This window comes from Oncorhynchus kisutch, linkage group LG14 (assembly GCF_002021735.2).
Source record: "Oncorhynchus kisutch isolate 150728-3 linkage group LG14, Okis_V2, whole genome shotgun sequence".
In the NCBI taxonomy this organism is placed as follows: domain Eukaryota; kingdom Metazoa; phylum Chordata; class Actinopteri; order Salmoniformes; family Salmonidae; genus Oncorhynchus; species Oncorhynchus kisutch.
Window position 1 is genome coordinate 60,338,841 of NC_034187.2, and position 22,655 is coordinate 60,361,495.

The 22,655-nt window shown below is 41.8% G+C and overlaps 1 protein-coding gene across 1 annotated transcript in view; it reads right to left on the bottom strand.

Annotated features, from left to right (window-relative positions):
* The window catches only part of LOC109904431 (immunoglobulin superfamily DCC subclass member 3-like), a 33,511-nt gene extending 24,199 nt beyond the window's left edge, over positions 1-9,312 (bottom strand). Inside the window, exon 1 of the mRNA XM_031789247.1 lies at positions 9,201-9,312. Within this exon, the coding sequence (XP_031645107.1) occupies positions 9,201-9,312 (112 nt within the window). The remainder of the gene's footprint in view (positions 1-9,200) is intronic.
* Positions 9,313-22,655: the final 13,343 nt, after the last annotated feature.

A 22,655-nucleotide genomic window follows, 5' to 3' on the forward strand; every position in this document is an offset into this window, starting at 1 on the left:
AGGGTAGGCTGTCATTGTAAATAAGAATTTGTTCTTAACTGACTTGCCTTGTTAAATAAAGGTTAAATAAAATATTTAAAAAATTATGGTATTCACACTTTTCCCACATTTTGTTATGCTCCCGCATTAATTTAAAATGGACATAATTGAGATGTTGTGTCACTGGCCGACACACAATACCCCATAATATCAAGGTGGAATTGTGTTTTTAGAAATGTTTACAAATTAATTAAAAATGAAAAGCTGAAATGTCTTGAGTCAACAAGTATTCAACCCCTTTGTTATGGCAAGCCTAAAGAAGTTCTGGAGTAGAAATGTGCTTAACGATAATTCTGTATTTAATTTTCAATACATTTTCAAACATTTCAAAAAACATGTTTTCACAATGTCATTATGGGATATTGTGTGTAGATGGTGGTGAAAAAAATGTATCAATCCATTTTTATTTCAGGGTGTAACACAAAGAAATGTGGAATAAGTGATGGGTAATGAATATTTTCTGAAGGCACTGTGTCAGTATAATGGACCAACATATTTTAGATATATGGCTTTCTAAACCCAGTTCAAATTGCTAGGCCACAGCCCAACTTTGCACTGAATAGCCACCATAATAATATGCATCTCTATACGCATCGACAAAGAGATTGATCAAGGGTCCCCTTCTTTTGTGTCCGGATAAACGTATTCACAATGCTCTAATCTGGGTGATGTGATGCCTTCAAGGCAGCAATGCAATCACTATGGCCACGGCTGCTACATATTGCTAGCTAGCGACAAGAAATTGGGTGCTAGATTAAGGCCTTTGAAGTTAGCCCACATGTGCTCTCTCTCTCTAAAACAGTCAAATGTTGACCCAACTATGCTACTTATCCATTATTACCATGTGGTCTGTTCTTATATGGATGTGTGATGGAGTGCTCAAATTAGAGGATGAATTTAATTTCAGAGGTGCAGGGTCCGAAAATAGTTTTTTGGGTTTTTCCTGAGCAGCAGGGATCCCTCACCCTGGAGGCTGTGACCCTAATCCTTCAGGGGTCATGAGAGAGTTGGAGAAGAGTTTATGGAAGGGAGGAGGAGGGGATGGAGGGAGGGATAGAGGGGACACTTGGATCCGGCCACCAGGTCTGTCACATTCGGTAACCAATGTCTCCTGGGCCGCTGGCCCTGAACTTTACAAGCTATTGTAACGTGGACCAGTGATCTTCTTAGCCAGCCACCCACACCCCAAAAAGAGAGGGAGAGAGAGTGAAAGGGGGTCCTGAGCGCCGGGATAAGGCAAACATACGCAAATCCCCTCATTGATTGTGTTATGCTTTCCTCTAGCATTGCCTTCCCTGTCTCTCTCTATATCTGTTTGAGTGGCAGCCAGCTACGGCTAGACTATGACTGAAGAACCAGTATATTAAAACTGGGCCCTGGACCAACCTTCCACACAAAGTACTACAGGCTTTAATAAGGCAATAAACATTCTATTGAATGGACTTGGATGGAGGTGTTGGCTGAGAAACTCCCGCTTTACAGGGCTGTAACAGTGCAATGAAGTTTTGAGGCAAGGAGAGAACATTTGGTCTCACATTCGTAATCAGGTGGCATATTTGATCAAAAAAATCCACTGACTATTGGCCTTAGTGTTATAACCAGTAGTGCATCAAATGAAGGCTGCACTTGTGCTGAAAATGTCTAAAAGTAGAAAACACATTTTTAAGCTTGCAGGCATAATGACTTAAAGCCTGCAGGCATAATGACTTAAAGCCTGTAGGCATAATGACTGAAAGCCTGCAGGCATAATGACTGAAAGCCTGCAGGCATAATGACTGAAAGCCTGCAGGCATAATGACTGAAAGCCTGCAGGCATAATGACTGAAAGCCCGCAGGCATAATGCTTTATAACTTGATATAACTTGTTGTGAGCTTTTATAATGTCTGGTAATAAGTCTTGCAATACCTTATGGGGGGAAAAGTAGAACAAAATATACTCTATATATATGTTCGAAGACGGAATTGTAACTACTTTCTTTGGCCACTTTGTTCATCCTCCACAACTGATTATCATTTCAATTTCTGTGGCCAAAAAGGATGAAAAAAGTGAGAAAAGCTATTGAAACTATCCCTTTCCTTCCTATCCAAAAAGTAAACCCGGGCTTTTGTGTGGGATTACAAATGTATTCTATGCACCTTGAAAAATTCCTCCCCTCCCCTCTCCCCATTAGATCCATTACAGCAGTGGGGGAGCCGGCGTAAACAATGCCTGAATGCAGAGCTAGGGAGCTAGGAGGAGAAATCCTGAAGAAACGGGGTGTGGAAATGGGAATCGCTGGGAGGTGTGAGGCTCAGTACCCAGCGGCAAGCCCCTTTGTCTCGCTAATGGGAGTTAAACTCTCTCCCTCGCTCCGTATCCCCATCTCCTTTTAGTGGTTATGCAAACGTGCTATTGTCGCGGGCTACCGGCTTGCGAGGCGGGGGCACCCAAATTGCCCAAGTGTTTTGTTTGAGGATCGTCATTATCTGGCATATGCCAAGTTCAAAGTGGAGTAAACACGACATCACTGTTTCCGATGTTGAGGAGGAAGCTAAGCATGTGCCACCCATGTTTGGACTCCTCCCTCACAGATGTAAATGGTCAATTAACTAACACTGCATGCAAATTACTGAACTGATTTAGATTGTAATGGACACATATTATCCATTCATTGGGAGAAGAAAACAATGAATCAGCTCATTTAGAGCTTGGCTTTCTTAGCTGTGGGTTTGTTTTCATGCCTGGAGACATTAACACATTTAATTGACAGCCTTACATTTCAGGCTATTTGCGTGTTTGGATCAACTACATAATCCAGGCCCAATTTGAAACATCTCCACCTCAACTCAAAGAGCCATGAAATCAGAACTGTCTCTTTTTTAGAACTATTGATCCTCTCAGTTCTTATTTATATCACCAGAGAAGGTCCCCAGAGGAGAAAGAGCAGAAATGACCATCTGCATTTGGAGATTGGATTGTTTCTGATGGGGATGGACAAACACACCGGTCTTAAAAGGGCCTGGACAAATTTTGGCCTACTCTGGACCCCTCGTTGGATCAATAAACAATAATCTCCAATGCGATGGGGTTGGAGACCTCACTGCTTGCCCTCCCGTTTTTAATCACTTGGGTGTGGGCCAGCAGAAGGGGACACAGCTTATTCCTAGTATCAAGGAAATCTCATTAAACAGAGAAAGGCATTGTGGGCCATGGTGGGTCCTCCTAGGACATAACATAATAATCTACACAGAGGGTGCTATCTTGTAAGGTCCTACCACACTGGGCCTGAAGGATTTCAATAAATCGATCGTAGCCTAGTGGTTAGAGCATTGGACTAGGAACCGAAAGGTTGCAAGTTCAAATCCCAGAGCTGACAAGGTACAAAATCTGTCGTTCTGCCCTTGAACAGGCAGTTAACCCACTGTTCCTAGGCTGTCATTGAAAATAAGAATTTGTTCTTAACTGACTTGCCTAGTAAAACAAAGTTAAAAAAAAAAATAATAATAATATCTGCAGTATGTGGGTGGTGTTCAGTTGTGCACACTGTAGCAAAATGCTTTGCAACGAAAAACAAGCATTTCTTACTGGAAAAGTTCAGATAATCCCTGAAAGTTCGGCCCAGAGTTAGCGAACTATTGTCTGCTCATTGATTGGGTCATTAATGCTTCTCTTCACCTTTTCCATGTCTGAATGTCTGTTTGAATTTAGCACAGGCTAAAGTTTCTAGAACCTCTATGGTCATTTTGAGTACAAAGTCTTCCATTTTGAATTTGATACCACAGTCACGACCACTGGATATGGCTTCAGAAAATGGCACCAAGCAAGGTACCATGTTGGTACCGTGGTAAATGTCATTGACAAGTCTGTGCTTTATTTACCTAAACGATGGGTTGGGATTTAATGAAAACCTACAATGATGCAGCCTTTTAATTCAAAACACCAACTCCTCTGTAAAGGTTACCTCACACTCGGGGTGTTTTAATTAAAATAACGGATGTGTGTACTATACACTGCCGCTCGGGTTAAACATTGAGCATTGGCCTCCCAAGAGGCGCAGGGGTCTAAGGCACTGCATCACACTGCTATCCAGGTTCGGGCTCGATCTGTAGATCCGGGTTTGACCCGGCCGTGACCGGGAGACCCATGAGGCGGCGCACAATTGGCCCAGCGTCGTCCGGGTTAGGGGAGGATTTGGCCGGCTAGGATGTCCGTGTCCCATTGCGGTCTAGTGACTCCTTGTGGTGGATGGGCGCATGCACGCTGACTTCGGACGCCAGCTGTACAGTGTTTCCTAAGACACATTGGTGCGGCTGGCTTCCAAGTTAAGCGAGCATTGTGTCAAGAAGCAGTGCGGCAAGGCAAAGAGCGATGTCTAATGTCCCAGGTGCCCTTGATGATAGACACACACAGAAGCTGAACTGGAACATTGGAGTGTGTCAGACAGTGTTCTGTGTTTGACACCAACTTCAACTGACTGTTTGTCTCGTAGTTCTCTATAGAGTACCTGTTTTGGTCTCATTAATTTCACACCAAAAGCAAATGGTACAACATATAACTCTCGTCAGATAATGGCTTGGATGGCAAAGCTTTAAGAATAACAATAGCATTGAACGGCATGGGAAGTGCATGTCCCAAGGCTGCTTACTGCTTGTGTAATTAGAAAGAGCAGTACACATTTGAGCAGATCATGACAGGGTCTCCATAGGACTTCTCTGTCCCCATCATCCTATCAGTGAACTATAGTAGGCTCATGTAGCGGCCAATGAATGGGAGCCGCTCTGCTACACAGGAAGAGTAGAGTGAACGTCTGAGGAGGTTTGAGGACCTAGTAGCCTAGGTGAACTCACACTATTAAACACTCACACTATTTAAGCACCTAGAGATGTAGGATATTGATTTGATCACCCTGTTGCAGGAAAACCTTCCTGCAATTCAGGACATTTAAAACTTGTAGTTTATTTGAAGGTTTAAAAAGGTTTCTGAAGTTTGTGATTTCCATTTAGAAATTTCAGACTTGATTTTCCCTAATGAAAAATGTATCAACCCCTACAACAATGTCCATTGATTATAATCTACATTTCCTGTTGCTGCAGGATTCTTTTCCTGCCGTAGCAAAATGGCTCAAATTAAGATCCTACATATTTATGGATTGCGATTTGCTAATATCATCCACTTCCATTCCGAATTGATCTTAAAAATAACGGTAGGTTGTATTTTGAGCGGAACATCCCTTTAAGAGATTAGTGACACTGGTTCTACATCTGCTTTACACAACACAGTGGTAGAAAACCCACACACCATGTCATCAGCACGCTATCAGTGTCTCTGTGTCAGGTTTCCCACGAGTCGCCCTGCATGCATGGGTTATGGGGTGGGATTAGCTCTGTCAGATCTGTGCTGCGATAGGCCTGTCACGTTGGCCCCCATAATTGTATCTTCAGCAGGGGAGATCTGCCATGTATTACCATAAGCCCAAAGAGGATAGAGATGTTTCCCTCCTTTAATGCTGGATGGAGGGATGGAGCAGTGGCCCAGCACAGGGTTATTGTCCCTGTGTGGATTATACCAATGGGGTGTCTTGTTGGACTTGGAGGGGTCCTATGGTCCTATCCCTATATCTAGGTACCTCTGGATGGTGTGTGTGTGTGGGGGGGATATGTGATGTGGACATGGTCCCAGGCAGCTGTGGGAGGATTACCCTTGACGGACACACACACACACACACCCTTTTTAATAAGGTCTCTGGGCCAGACTCACAGAGAGGGAGTGGGGCCAGTGTTATGGAGATGAGGGTGTGTGAGGGTCAGGTCACTACTGGGGCGGGGTGAGGCGCCTGGCCATTGTCTCCCTGGCTTTTCTTGTTCCCCCATTACCAAACACTCCATTGACCAGAAGGGGACCCCAAAGGTTAAGTCCCCCACCCTACCCCACCACCCTAGGTCACAACAGCCCCTTCTTTCTCCCTAAAAGGTCATAGGTCCCTCCCTAAACCCCTTTCTCTAGTCCAACTCTCCCACACACCTTCTGTTCTGCTCCTTCACTGAGTTGTTGTTTAGACTGGATACTATATGTTGCCAGATTTGATTACAATACAAAGGACCCCAACACACTGGGCCTAGGGCCTATTTTAAGATTTAGGCCTTAACTTTCTAAATCATATGAAATGCTATATCTTAGTTTCTTTATATGAAGTCTTCATATGAGTTGTTAGGCCTATTAATGTGTTTGTGTGTTACAAACTTGGGGGGACATTTTTAAGAGGCAGATGATTTTTTTGGTATTGTTCTAAAAGGAGCCGAAATTAACTTGACTTTGATTTGATCATCACATTTTAGGGTTGAGGGGAGTTGTTCCTATCTGTAATTCCAATGTGGTGTACGTGTTAGGCAAATTATATATGGGCCTAATCAAACTACCCTTGGTCTCTTCAACTCATTTGATATCACCAGATTTGGTCTCGATATTTATCGATTGACTTGAAAAAAGGTAGCAAAAATTAGCCTCTTCTTTTGAAGTTGGAGTTGGAAGATGAACTCTACGTCAGCAATGGATGGAAGGGGAAGCGAACAAATTATTTTGTAGGCCTATAACTGAGAGGGAAAGGTTGTATCGAAAACGTTTGCATATTATCACATAGATGAGCTCCAAAATAAGGAGCACACACGTGTGTATTTAATGTTCTCTGAAAAGGAACATATTACATTTTATCCTGAAAAGAGCAACATTGTTGTAACAGGATTAACCATACATGAATAGATCATGTTTTATATCTACGTGTAATAGCATCTTATTTTAAATCAAGTGAGAAAATACTTTGTCTAAGGAAATGTAGAGCCGACATAAAGAAAATGCATATGCTTACACACGGCTATTTAAACAGCATAACCAGATGTTGTTCAATGAGACAAGTTAAACAATGAACAAAACATAATTTCGATTCGACATTATGCCGTTTCCATGAATTATAGGCCAACTGTTACGTCCTAATTTATTAAACACATAGACAGAAGAATGAACCGCTGAACCATTGTAGGCCATCAATAGGTCCCCAGTCCCCCACTCCATCAAAGTTGTAGTGCAAAAACAACAAACCCATATAACCGCATACATATTATAATAAAATGCATACTTACTCAAACAGATATAAGCCGCCAAACATGTGAGCAGCATCCCTGGCTGATTCATTTTTTAATAAAAAAAAAACAAGTATTTTGGTCTTGCTAAAATGTCTTCTGACCCCCTCAACATAAAAAAAATATATATTCCAATTGCTGAGATGTGTCTTCTTTCAAAGCATTTGCTGAGATATCCTCTTTGGAGAGGTTGCAATACATTTAATTCACTTTAATTAAAACATTTCTACTGTTCTTTAAAATCCCTTGGCCAGCATATTGGCAGGAGCTGGCTACTGGTCACGTCCAAAGCTACTTTCAGAATAGTATTTTGTCTATTCCGGAACCACGGAAGGGACAGCGGACATTAGGTATGTAGCGTTATTGTTGTCCCCGCTGACACCTACGGTCAGTGAATGGACATTGATACAACAGCTTTCGCCGGCGCTGGCAGGTTGGTCCCCACTGAACCAATCACAGACCGCGGGGCGTTCGAGGGGAGGGGCGTTTTGCATGATTGATATTCATTTGAATGGAGGCCTGGCCACTTCTCCGCTCCGCTCCGCTCCGCTGCTCTGTCTAGATGTCACATAACAGAATCACCACCGACAGCTGTGGCCAACCTGGAGAGCAGTGAGGTGTCATGCGCTCTGTTTTCCTCAGGATATATTGGTGGCACAGGTCTTTTGACAATATTTTCAGCCTGCAGATACACATTAATGATGTGGTTATAATGCATAATACGACTTAGAATATTACTATATTGTAATATGTAATAAGGTGAAGCTCATAGGTTTATTTTAATTTGTGAAAAACAATATCAGCAGGATGCATATTTATTGAGCCCTTTCACATAATCCCTTTAATGTTGTGCATTGCCATCATAAACCATAAGCCATATGACCTCAACCAAGTCCTTCTCTTAGCAGATCCTGTGACATAATAGTCATACAGACCCTTATCCTGATATATGTCCTATGGCAAGAAATCTCATGACTGTGTGTTATGTAATGAAAGGCGAGATGAACACAGTGCAGTCTAATATACTGAACAAAAATATAAACGCAACATGTAAAGTGGTGGTCCCATGTTTCATGAGCTGAAATAAAACATCCCAGAAATGTTCCATATGTATGAAAGCTTATTTCTCTCAAATTTTGTGCACCAATTTTTTTTTACATCCCTGTTAGTGAACACTTCTCCTTTGCCAAGATAATCCATCCACCTGACAGGTGTGGCATAACAAGAAGCGTATCATTACACAGTTGCACCTTGTGCTGGGGACAATAAAAAGCCACTCTAAATTGTGCAGTTTTGTCGCAAAGCATAATATCACAGATGACTCACATTTTGAGGGAGCGTGCAATTGGTATGCTGACTGTTGCCATAGAATTGAATGTTAATTCAATTTCTCTACTATAAGCCTCCTGCAACATACATTTTGAGAATTTGGCAGTATGTCCAACCGGCCTCACAACAGCAGACCACATGTAACCACGCCAGCCCAGGACCTCCACATCCGGCTTCTTCACCTGCAGGATCGTCTGAGACCAGCCACCCGGACAGCTGATGAAACTGAGAAGTATTTCTGTTAGCGAGGAGAAATGCCAACTGAACCCTGGTCTTACGAATATGTTTTCTGGGGTTGGCGGTTTTACCACTCAAGTTATAGCACACTATGTTAAACTTGAGGGTAAAGGTTACACATTTAAGCCTAAATAGAAAATGCAAATCAACAAAGTTTTTGATTATTCAAAACATGTCTGTTCCAAAACAAGTGACAAGTGCCTGTAAATCTGAGTGGCACTTTGTCAGAGAGCTAACGATGATCAGAAATCAGTATACAGAACATAATGATACATTTTATGGAATCAATTTAGGCCATTGTCCTCAGCAGAGAGGGATCTCCTCATGAAAATCCCTTAGACTGTTGGTGAAAATGTCAAGGAAAAGATTCAGGGCACTAGTTGCCTTGACCTTTCATATATGATTCTTCATGCTGATTCAACTAGTACAGTACATGATTCAGCGAAGGTCAGAGTAATGCAGCATGGTGGATGTGAGAGTACTGTGTGAGAGTACTACTGCCTCCATCTGAGGCCTGGCCTGGGCTTTTATGGTGTGTCGGGAGTAGTACTGTAGAATGGTGTATGTGAGTTGCCTCTGCACCGCAGGATCCATGGATCGAGCCCACGTTACAGCTCTCTCTCTCTTTCTCCACATCAGTAATAAGGAAAAGGCTGTGGCACTTACCCAGACAAATATTTTTGGGAAAAAGCTATACAATGTGTGAGGGCTGTGTTAGGCAGTCTGTGGGAGGTGTAACCGGTGGGAATTAAACCATGTCTCCCGGTTGCCAACCCAACCTGTTAACCATTAGAGAGAGTAAATCCTCAATGTTTGAGGGTGACATTTGGTCTTAAACAAGGCTACCTCATCACAAGAGCATTATTCCAAATGACCTCCGCTACAGAGGTACTAAGGACAGTAGAGAGGACCTCTCAATAGGGGTTTGAGTTGGCTGTGAGCTAGTGGTAATGGAGCTGTTTATAGGTTCCCTTGCAGTGAGGGGAGGCTGCATTAAATGCCCTTGGCCATGGCCGTCGCCAAACGAGCCCCGGTTCCCCTTATCCCATTAGCTCCATAATGGCCGCCTGGTTACCCATGGACATCAACCACCCGAGCCACGGCCTGTTCACACCGCTATCATCCAGAAGGTGAGGTCAGTGCAGGTGTATCAAAACTGGGACAGAGTGACTGAAAAACAGCTTCTATCTCAAGGCCATCAGAATGTTAAATAGACATTTCTAGCTGGGTACCCTGCCCGGGAACTTAGTCACTGTCACTAGCCGGCTACCAGAAGGTTACTCAACCCTGCACCTTAGATGCTGCTGCCCTATGTACATAGACATGGAATCACTGGTCACTTTAATAGTGTTTACATAGTGTTTTACTCATTTCATACAGATATACTGTATTCTAGTCAATGCCACTCCAACATTGCTCGTCCTAATATTTATATATTTCTTAATTTCATTCTTTTAATGTCAGAGTCGTGTGTATAGGTGGCAGGGAAGTCAGGCGCAGGAGAGTCAAACGGAGTGTAAAATGGAGTCTTTTAAATGAATGTCCACGTAACATGCTCCATAACACTAATAAGAATAGAATATAAACAAACATGGGTACGAGGACCCGTCGCGCACCTATACAATAAACACAACACTGACAATAAACAATCTCTGACAAAGACATGAGGGGAAACAGAGGGTTAAATACACAACAGGTAATGAAGGGGATTGAAAACAGGTGTGTGGGAAGACAAGACAAAACCAATGGAAAATGAAAAATGGATCAATGATGGCTAGAAGACCGGTGACGTCAACCGCCGAGCACCGCCCGAACAAGGAGAGGCAACGACTTCGGCAGAAGTCGTGACATTTAATTTTAGATTTGTGTGTATTGTTGTGAAATGTTAGATATTACAATAACATATGCTAAATACATGTATGCAACCAATAAAATGTGATTTGATTTGATTTAAAGATCACAGCGCTCTAATCCGTGCTCGCATTCAGCTGGCAGGCCCCACGCGCATTTCACACTATCACTTTCACAAGCTGTTGACTCCATTCTACACAGGCAAAAAGAAAGAGAAAGGGGGAAGGAAAAGGGGAGTGTAGGTGAGCAAGAAGAGAAAGAAGGAGCATTGAGGGAAGGAAGAGAGAAGAAGGGAGCCCAGGCCACCATAAAAGCCCAGGAGGGGAGAGAGGCACACAACTGTAAAAGGGGAAGCAAAGAGATGACAGGATAAAGGAGGTTGAATGAGAGAAGAGAGAGACGACAGGGTAAAGGAGCTTGAATGAGAGAAGAGAGAGACGACAGGGTAAAGGAGCTTGAATGAGAGAAGAGAGAGACGACAGGATAAAGGAGCTTGAATGAGAGAAGAGAGAGACGACAGGGTAAAGGAACTTGAATGAGAGAAGAGAGAGACGACAGGATAAAGGAGCTTGAATGAGAGAAGAGAGAGACGACAGGGTAAAGGAACTTGAATGAGAGAAGAGAGAGACGACAGGGTAAAGGAGGTTGAATGAGAGAAGAGAGAGACGACAGGGTAAAGGAGGTTGAATGAGAGAAGATAGAATAGTGAGAGAGGAGGGGAGAGAGCCAAGAGATTGGAAAAGAGGGGAAAGAGAAAGCAGTGAGGGACAGAGGGAGTGTAGGAGAGAGAGAAGAGAGAAGGAGCCTTGAGGGACAGAAGAGCGAAGGGTGAGAAGGAAGAGGAAATAGGAGGAGGAACAGAGCAGAGTAGAGGGAGAGTAGAGGGAGAGTAGAGGGAGAGTAGAGGGAGCTCAGAGAGGAGTGAAAAAATGAAAAAATGAAGTTTCAACAAAGTTTTAAAGAGGTTGAAAAATGTCACTGCATTTGTTTATTCATAAAACACACTTAATACAATATAACTCATACAATGATGAAAAGCATCTCATATAAATACAAGCTAACACATCAGGTGAATTGTCAGAGAGCTACAGTGCAAAGATTTGCAACCAATACATTCAAATTCAATGTCTTATATAAGCTAGCCTATATCTTGTACATGTGTATCCTACAGGTGGATTCAAGTGAGGGGGTACGACAATGGGCATGGCACCTTTCATTCACAGTAACTTTAAGCACAGACCATCTGGACACATTGAGAACACAATGACAGACAAGAGTGACATGGACAACTCTAACCCTTCGCAGATCAATAGTGGCTCATCAACCGAGGGGGTGCAATGAAGACAGGCACGTCCAGAGACGGCAACAAAACAATAACGGGACGGTGACATTTCACTCGCAACATTTTAATGGAGAACGATTCAAAAATATGGGTATTGACATGTGACATGTGGCTAAGACCTCCTGGTGTTACCCTCAGTCATTGTTAGAGCTGGTCTTTTTTGCATGATTGACGAGTTGCCTTGTACCTCCTCCAACTCCCAATTCTCTTGTGACACAGCCCAAGTAGTGTAAAGTACAGTGCAGACAGCTACAGTATACAGAGCAGTAAAAAATGCCATTGAACATGATAATTAAGTTATTTCTGGTTGTAAATTTCTTTTTTGGTTGTAGAGACGTCAGATTGACTTCCTTACTTACTTACTTAAACCTCTTGGCCCCCTTGGGAGCATAGGGCATCCACCATGGCTCTCCACATTACTCTCTTCTGTACAAGGGCTTTTTCCTCTTGCCAGGAGATCCCCGCTTTACTTTTCTTTTTCCTTTGTGGGTTTTCCTTGTGAGTTTCATTGTGTTTTTCCTGAGTGTTTGTCCAATCCATCTCCATTTCCTTCTCCTGATCAGACTGCTTATGGCCTCTTGTTTTTCGTTTTCTTCCAGGTCATCGTTGGTTAATTTATCTTGCCACCATATCCTCAGTATGTAACTAGGTAGTAGTTGATGAAGACTTATATTTTATTGATTAGGGGTTGTGTGGTTATCCAGGTTTCACAGCTACAGAGGTGGAAAGATTTTACATTTGTTTTGAAGATGATGATCTTGCTGTTTGTGTTTCAGAGACGTCAGATTACCAGTTTACAACCATCTAGAATAAATGTCATATTTTGGTAATGATCTTTTCTAGGGCCAGCCCTACCAATAAGTGACATAAACGGCTGCTTAGGGCCCCGAGGCCGGTAGAGGGGCCCCCAACTTGATTTTTTTTTAAAAACTCAGTCGGGGTCTCAACTAACTGTTGAGAGATAGAATAGTAGAATACACAACCTCATGTCAGCATTTTTTTAATATTGCTAGGTAAGCTGTCTAGCCAGCTTGTAGTAATCATGGCCAAATTAATGATCGGGCATGCAGGGCACTTGCCCAGTCCTCTAGGGGGCCCACATTGATTTAGTTAGTCACTCAGATATCATATGAAAATGGCATTTGTTTTGGCAAAATCTGTAGATTTGCAGGAAATTTGCAGAAAACTGTAAAACATTCTCTCAACCCCATGGCAAAATGAGCTTGGTTTTAAAATGGTTACATTATCTCACCATCTAATGGAAAAATGTGTAGAATTGCAAAAAACATCATTTAAAACTATAAAACTATAACATGTTGTACTCTTGGCAAAATGTGTAGAACTGCAGGAAATGTACTCTAAATTATATATTTCTTATTTTCACCGTCAAGTGTTCACCCCTCAAATGGGTTGACAGCGAGGTGGGTGTGCCCTCCAACCAAATCTCGCTTAGGGCCCCAAAAAGGCTAGGGTTGGCCCTGATCTGGTCAGATAACAAGAATAAAACCAGTTAAATGTTTATACCGTTTTACAATCAGTATGTGACCTGACTTCCTCTTGGTAGGACAATGGATCTTTCCTTTAAAAATAAATTGTTCTGTATATGTTACACTACCAAGGTGTATGATCAAAACACATGGAGCCAGATTTACTAAGCATTTGCACCAAGTACAGAGGTCTGTTTAAACAGCAAGGGATTAAACACGTTAAAACATGAAATTGTGATGATTTAAAATGTAACTTACTGCTTCATCATTTCTTCTGTCTTCATTCTACCTTAACATGTTGACCTTTTGATTATGCAAACATTTGCACAAGATGTTGTGCAAACATTGATTAAGCAATTTCATCCACCATGATCCGACCAAGATAACTCTAATCACTAATAAACCCCATTAACCTCTCATACATCTGTCTTCCAGTAAGCATATCTGTCAATGGTGAAACAGTTCATTCACTCCTGAAAGAAATGAGAAGAAGAGGAAGCACTCCCTCTACTGGGTAAGCAACACTTCAAGCAGCAGTAATAGGCCCTCATCCTTTCATCTCACAAACAAACCAAATTGTCACTTGTAAATCAGGGAATGCTACAAAGTGGAAATGTTACTTGAGGGATTACTTGATAAATAAGGATAACTAACATAGTCATACTATACCACTTTTTTTGTATAATGAGGTGAGATTCTCAGAGCTAATTATTAAAAACACAAGTTCATTAAAACCAGGAGCAAGGGAATAGTAGACATAGTTACAATGCAAAAGTAGTCTATTTAATTTCCATTTTCCAGTTCCCCATGGAAGGGACAAAAATGTTATAGAGTTCAGATCAGTAGGTCAGTCAATGAAAATCTCAGTACAATCAATGATGCACCTACATCTTTTGAATCTTCTTTAGAAATATTTTGGCACATTTTGGAAACATTCTTGCTTGGCCACTTTATAAGAGGTTTTACAGGCAGGTTCTTAATATAGCTATTTGCACTCCATTACAAAAACTCTGAAGGTCCTTGTTGCTGCTACTTAATCTGAGTTTCATTAGAGCGACCAATAAGAGGTTCTCAAAGCTCAGACATCCACACCCTACTTCCACACTGCTCTTTATATTGTTGAGAATCTATTAAAAGACTGCAGTAGTCATACCAGTGAAAACAGAAACTACAATCCTTTTGTTAAATAAACCTAAAAGAAAAACGTATATTTCTGAGAGTTTCTTTTAGTTTGATGTTCTCGTCTTACATTAAAATGTTGGTGATTTAGCAGGCCAGACGCTCTTATCCAGAGAGACTTACAGTCAGTGTATTCAACTAGCCATGTTTTTGAAGATCAAATCACTGAGAACAATTGTATAGAAAAACATACACAAATTATAATTATAAAACACCCATCTAAAATAGTACTTCTGCTGAGCCTTGTCAGCTGGGGTAGAGCTACCACCATAAGTGCAAAGCCCGAGACAGAGGGGATGAGTGAATGTGGTCTGAACTCTGTGGAGGAGGCTGTACTGTAGATTGGACAGAGTACCTGCCTTGTGATCAATCAGTGACTCAGCAGGAATGGTGCTGGAATGTACAGTACCAGTCAAAAGTTTGGATACACCTACTCATTTAAGTAGCCTCTTCAACCTCAGGAGGCTGAAGAAATTTGGCTTGTCCCCTAAAACCCTCACAAACATTTACAAATGCACAATTGAGAGCATCCTGTCAGGCTGTATCACCGCCTGGTACGGCAACTGCAGCGCCAGCAACTACAGGGCTCTCAAGAGGCTGGTGCGGTCTGCACAACACATCACTGGGGGCAAACTACCTGCCCTCCATGACAACACCCGATGTCACAGGAAGGCCAAAAAGATCCTCAAGGACAACCACCCGAGCCACTGCCTGTTCACCCCGCAACCATCCAGAAGGCGAGGTCAGTACAGGTGCATCAAGTCTGGGACCAAGAGACTGAGAAACAGCTTCTATCTCAAGGCCATCAGACTGTTAAACAGCCATCACTAGCACAGAGAGGCTGCTGCCTACATACAGACTTGAAATCATTGGCCACTTTAATAAATGGAACACTAGTCACTTTAATTTGACATATCTGGCATTACTCATCTCATATGTTTTCTGTATTCTATGCTATTTATTGCATCTTAGCCATGCCACTCTGACATTGCTCATCCATATATTTATATTTATATATTCTTATTCCATTCCTTTACTTAGATTTGTGTCATGTCTTGTCATATTATGTCTTGCTCCTGTTCTTTCTCTTCACTCTGTCTCCCTCTGCTGGTCGTATTAGGTTACCTTCTCTTTCTCTCCTCCTCCAGCTGTTCCTCATCTCCTCTAACTACCTCGTTCACCCTTTTCCCACCTGTTCCCTTTTTCCCTCTGATTAGGTCTCTATTTCTCTCTCTGTTCCTGCTTCTTTCTTTGTCAGATTCTCGTTTGAGTTTCTCATGCCAGAAACAAACTATCGTCTCGTTTGCTTCACCCTTGTCCTGTCGGAATCTGCCTGGCAAGTGCATCCTGTACTCAGCTAACTGTCTTATCGTTTGTACTGTGTCCAGTTCATCTGATGCTACGTGAGATCAGGTACCACTGTTCCTCTACGACCCGCGCCTACCCAGAGAGACCTGCAGCCTGTCGCCGCTAACCCAGCTATTCTCCTCTGCTGCTAAGAAGGGGGCTCTTTTGTAATTATCAGAAGGACTTTTTGTTTCATTTGTCGCCCTCTCTGCGGGTTGTCTATTTTCCCATTATCTACATCTGAAGAGGATCTATGTCTTCCCTGTGTTTACATTAAAGGACTATGTTTTTGTTAAACCGCTTTTGGGTCCTCACTCAAGTGCACAACAGATTTGTGTGTATTAGGTATTAGTTGTGGAATTGGTAGATATTAATTGTTAGATATTGCTGCACTGTCGGAACTAGAAGCACAAGCATTTCGCTACATTTGCAATAACATCTGCTAACCATGTGTATGTGACAAATACAATTTGATTTGACTTGAAGAGAAATTATAGATAATCGGTGCTCATCCGCCATTGGGCGTTTAAGAGTGATGTGATGGGGTAGATCCTCAAGTTTTAAGTTCCTCGGCATACACATCACAGACAAACTGAATTGGTCCACTCACACAGACAGCATCGTGAAGAAGGCGCAGCAGCGCCTCTTCAACCTCAGGAGGCTGAAGAAATTCGGCTTGTCACCAAAAGCACTCAAACTTCTACAGATGCACAATCGAGAGCATCCTGGCGGGCTGTATCACCGCCTGGTACGGCAACTGCTCCGCCCTCAACCGTAAGGCTCTCCAGAGGGTAGTGAGGTCTGCACAACGCATCACCGGGGGCAAACTACCTGCCCTCCAGGACACCTACACCACCCAATGTTACAGGAAGGCCATAAAGATCATCAAGGACATCAACCACCCGAGCCACTGCCTGTTCACCCCGCTATCATCCAGAAGGCGAGGTCAGTACAGGTGCATCAAAGCTGGGACCGAGAGACTGAAAAACAGCTTCTATCTCAAGGCCATCAGAATGTTAAACAGCCACCACTAACATTGAGTGGCTGCTGCCAACACACTGACACTGACTCAACTCCAGCCACTTTAATAATGGGAATTGATGGGGAAATGATGTAAATATATCACTAGCCACTTTAAACAATGCTACCTTATATAATGTTACTTACCCTACATTATTCATCTCATATGCATACGTATATACTGTACTCTATATTATCGACTGTATCCTTATGTAATACATGTATCACTAGCCACTTTAACTATGCCACTTTGTTTACATACTCATCTCATATGTATATACTGTATTCGATACCATCTACTGTATCTTGCCTATGCTGCTCTGTACCATATATCCTTATGTACATATTCTTTATCCCCTTACACTGTGTATAAGACAGTATTTTTGGAATTGTTAGTTAGATTACTTGTTGGTTATTACTGCATTGTCGGAACTAGAAGCACAAGCATTTCGTTACACTCGCATTAACATCTGTTAACCATGTGTATGTGACAAATAAAATTTGATTTGATTTGATTGAATCATTAATAAAATAAAACAATGTGTCTTTCTATGCATATGTAATGTCTGTGGGTGAATTATGAAACAATTAGTGTATGAAGATGTGCAAAAAAAAATGTGATGTAGATTTGTTTTTTGCCATTGCTTGATCTATTTTAAATGCAGATTTTCTGCAACAATACGTTCTCCAAAAAAAGGGATGTGATGTCTACATCACATACAGCACTAAATAAAACATTTAAGGACGCCACCCAGTGCTCTAACTATCGCCCGCTATGTTTTATAAACACAGATATTAAACTATTTTCTACAATTCCTTCGTCACCTCTCGAAACATGCTTAACTAAATTGGTACATCTGGACCTGTTAAACTATCCTCAGATAACCTCCATCTATTACATATTCTACATGCTTCATCAGAAACCAAAGCTCCTTGGGCAGTTCATACCTCAAAGCAGAAAAAGATTTTGATAGACTATAATGGTCATATCTTTGATCGACGTTGGAACTTATGGGACTTGGCATCAGTACATTCATATTATTTAAGTACTAAATGCCAGTGCCTCAGCCATAGTAATAACAGGCAATACCTGCTCTTTTCCATTCAGAAGAACTAGAAGTAGCAGGCAAGTTCTCTGGCAAAGGCATTTCAACAATCGAAAGAAATTACACCAATATCTCTCAATTCTACAGATCACATCATCTCATTAAAACGATATATCTTACTTTATCTAGAAAATGTATCTCAATCCCTCCCAAAGACTTTCATGATCATAGACTAATTCAGCTCCATCTCAAGTTATACAATGAATCTAACCAAATCGTCCCTACTGCCTCTCAAGACCCTGATGGAGGACTCTATCTTTACTTATGGAATCCCAATCGGGTACCATTTGAAATATTTGGGAATAGATATATTTCCTTCCTTAAATATCCTAAAATCATTGCCAGAAACTTTAACAGTAGATGGACTAACGTCCCAGTCACTTTAACTGGCAGAATATCAATATATAATGTATTGTTAAAATGAATATATTGCCACAGCTGAATTTCTATAGTTCAATACTTCCCTTGTCTACCCCTTCTGGCTATCGGGGGGGAAAAAATCCATAGTGCGGTTTTGAAATTTATATGGCAAGGTAAGCAATCCCGGGTTAAAACTCACAAATTTACAAAAAGAGAAAGACGTAGGATTATCGGTACCAAATTTAAAGTTGTATTTCCAGCTACTAGAGCTTCTTCCCATCCTAAATTGGTTTAGACATGATTCTACCGCTCCCTGGCTGAGTATAGAGAGACATATGGTGTCTCCTACTGCCCTGGAAGAGGTGGTCTTCACTGATATATCCATTGGACAATGTAAACTACGCTTTGGTCCTATTATTGCTCACACAATCTCTAACTGGCGCAAAATTTAAAACAATGTAACTGGGAATCAAGATGGCATGCCCATACTCCAATATTTCACTATAATGCCTTGCGATCTGGAGGGCAGCCATTTGCATCCCTCCAATGGTCCAAATGTGGAACCCGTATTTACATTTAAGTAATTTAGCAGATGCTCTTATCCAGAGTGACTAGGATTAAGTTCTTTGCTCTTGGGCACAACAGAAGATTATTCACCTAGTCTGCTCAGTGAGCCAAAACAATGACCTTTTGATTACTGGGCCAAAGCTCAGTAAATCTGCCTGCCATATCCTCACTGATATCATGGGCAGTAAAGGTTTGAGAACATTCCAAGATTTGAAAGACACATACACAACTCCTTTTTTCTAATACTTACAACTTACTGTAGGTCAGCTATGCCGCCCTATGGAGTCCCTTGGGAAACGTAACTACCGAACCATCCAATGATAGGATTTATAAATAAATGATCTGGGCTCCAGAAAAGAAGGACTTCTCAGTAATATACAAACAACTTTTGGAAAGCTCATATTCTGAGCTAGCCATTAAAAAGTATGGTCCACAGGTCTAAGTGAATATGAACAACCCTTTATCTGGAACAGAATATGGAAAAATATGACCCTGGCATCGCATAGGTCCAAACCATCAACTTTGTTCACAAACAAATCTGTTCCACCGCTGTTAAGGGAATTTTTTTATCTATAATGACTAATTATGTATACATTTCAATCAGGGTGTACTAATCAGAATACAATTATGGTACTGTATATGTATGAATTTTCTTATCTGATCCCAGTACTGAAGTGAATGTGGTCAAGAGTTTAGTAACAATGACGGTCTGTTCCTTTGTACAAATGAATGAACTATCTCCAAATGGCAGGGACGGACTATCTCCAGACTGTCTAGAATGCTGATTTACACTGACTGACCTTGGCTTTAGGTGAGGATGGAAGGCTCGAGAACTATAGGGCCTCTCTACCAGTGTCATGAAGAGATAGAACATTTAGAAAACGCTGACGTCATTTTCAGTTTATAACCTGTGGAAAAATGTGTATGTAACCAGTACTCTTTTGAATTAAACGCTGTTACCTGACTTTTAAGACCGGGGCTCTGTCCATTCTTATAAAATATTAGGGTCTTACAAACCCTTCGAATGCATTGACAGAGTATTTAATTCTGATTAGGAAATAATACAGAGGAATTTAGAATTCCTTCAACAACCGCTCATTGACTCTGTGCTGGTACCCCCTGTATATAGCCTCATTATTGTTATTTTATTGTGTTACTTATATAGAATTTTTTTTAAATAAACTTTGGTTTAGTAAATATTTTCTTAAGTCTCATTTTTCTTAAAACTGCATTGTTGTAATGGTTTTCTTCATCTGAAGGAGAGGCGGACCAAAGCGCAGCGTGGTGGTTATTCATATTCTTTAATTTATAAAGAAACTACACATGAGAACTAACAAAAACAACAAATGTGAGAAAACCTAAAACAGTACCATCTGGTGCAAAACACAAAGACAGGAACAATCACCCACCAACACACAGTGACACCCAGGCTACCTAAGTATGATTCTCAATCAGAGACAACTAATGACACCTGCCTCTGATTGAGAACCATACTAGGCCAAAACATAGACAACCCCAAATCATAGAAAATCAAACATAGACTGCCCACCCAACTCACGCCCTGACCATACTAACTAAATACAAAACACAGGAAATAAAGGTCAGAACGTGACAATTGTTGGTTAAGGGCTTGAATGGGTGGGGTTGGGGGAATAGGGTGAGAGGTTGGGGGTGGAGGCTAACCTCTTTTTTCCTGTCTGTGTATAGTTACTTTTTGGCTCTGTGATGCATTAAATTATATTAATTTCTGTATTGTGCATGTAGCCCCCCCCCCCCCCAACAGGAACCATTTAGAAAAAAAGCTAATAAAGATTGTCACAAAATAATATGTTGCTGATTTTAACTTTAATGTGTGCCTATGGAAACAAATAGAACTGTAATGAACAATGTTTTCAATATCCAACTTTATCATCTGCAATAGTTTTTACAGTAGCTAATAATCTACAGTCAGGTGGTCATTACCAGGTAATCATGAGGTCTTAATCAAATGTATTTATAAAGCCCTTTTAACATCAGCCAATGTCACAAAGTGCTATACAAAAATCTATCCGAAAACCCCAAACAGCAAGCAATGCAGATGTAGAAGCATGGTAGCAAGGAAAAACTAGGAAGAAACCAGCCTCTGAGGGGTGGCCAGTCCTCTTCTGGCTGTGCCGGTTGGAGATTATATGGCCAATATGTTCAAACATTCATAGATGACCTGCAGGGTCAAATAATAATCACAGTGGTTGTAGAGAGTGCAACAGGTCAGCACCTCAGGAGTAAATGTCAGTTGGCTTTTCATGGCCGAGCATTCATAGTTAGAGACAGCAGGTGCGGTAGGTGCAGGCAGAACAGTTGAAACTGGAGCAGCAGCACGACCAGGTGGACTGGGGACTACAAGGAGTCATCAGTCCAGGTAGTCCTGAGGCATGGTCCTAGAGAGAAAGAGAGAGGGAATTAGGGGGAGCATACTTAAATTCACACAGGACACCGGATAAGACAGGAGAAAAACTCGAGATATAACAGACTGACCCTAGCCCCCCGACAAAAACTATTTCAGCATAAATACTGGAGGCTGACACACTGTGTCCCCGTCCGACGATACCCCCCAGACAGGACTAACCAGGCAAGATAGGAGATGTTCACAGTCTGTCTGGGAGCAAGACATCCTGGTCCGCGACGGGGCTGGTTTTCTTTTTGTAATCCGTGATTGACTGTAGACCCTGCCACATACCTCTTGTGTCCTAGCCGTTGAATTGCGACACTACTTTGTCTCTATACTAACGCTTAGCTTGTTTGATTGCCTTGCGGAGGGAATAGCTACACTGTTTGTATTTGGTCATGTTTCTGGTCACCTTGCCCTGGTTAAAAGCTGGCTAGCTCATGTCTCAGTCTAAACTGTACACTCAGAAATACAGCAAGGAGTGGGAATCAAACCCTGAATTCAAAGGCTAGTTGAAGCCGTTTATTGGAAATGATACAAGGGCATACTGCCTGTACTGTCAGGACGATTTCTAAGCCAAACTTAGTGATGTAAAAAAACACATGACAACTCTAAAACATACTCAAAAGGCAAAGCCTTATAACAGTTCCACCCAAAACAAGCTGCCATTTATTTTTTATATTTTTTATAGACTCTGCAAAAAAGGCTGAGGCCACCATGGCATTAGCTATCGCTGAACACTGTTCCATGCTGGTGTAACCGATGTGAAATGGCTAGCTAGTTAGCGGTGGTATGCGCTAATAGCGCCGCGGCTTTTGTGGAGCGATAGGTAACGATGCTTGAGGGAGACTGTTGATGTGTGCAGAGCGTCCCTGGTTCGCGCCCAGATCAGGGCGAGGGGACGGACGTAAAGTCTATACTGTTACACTGGCATGTGATCACATCGGAGAAGCGTGTAGAGCTGCTTTCTCAGACTCCACTGCTGCTACCCACTTCAAAATGCACAGGACAAAGTGCACAGACATGATTAATGGTGTTCTAGCACCATACTTTCTGAAAAAGTTGGTCGCTGATGTGGGTGACCAGTGTTTCAGCCTCCTCCTCGATGAGTCCACAGATGTAAGTGTTTCTAAGTACCTGGGGGTTGTGATAAGGTACTTTAGTGACACCAAGCAGACAATTGTATTAACATTTCTGGGGCTTGAGTTGGAGGGAGGAGATGCCAAATCTATAGCCCGTGCTGTTGTGGCTTT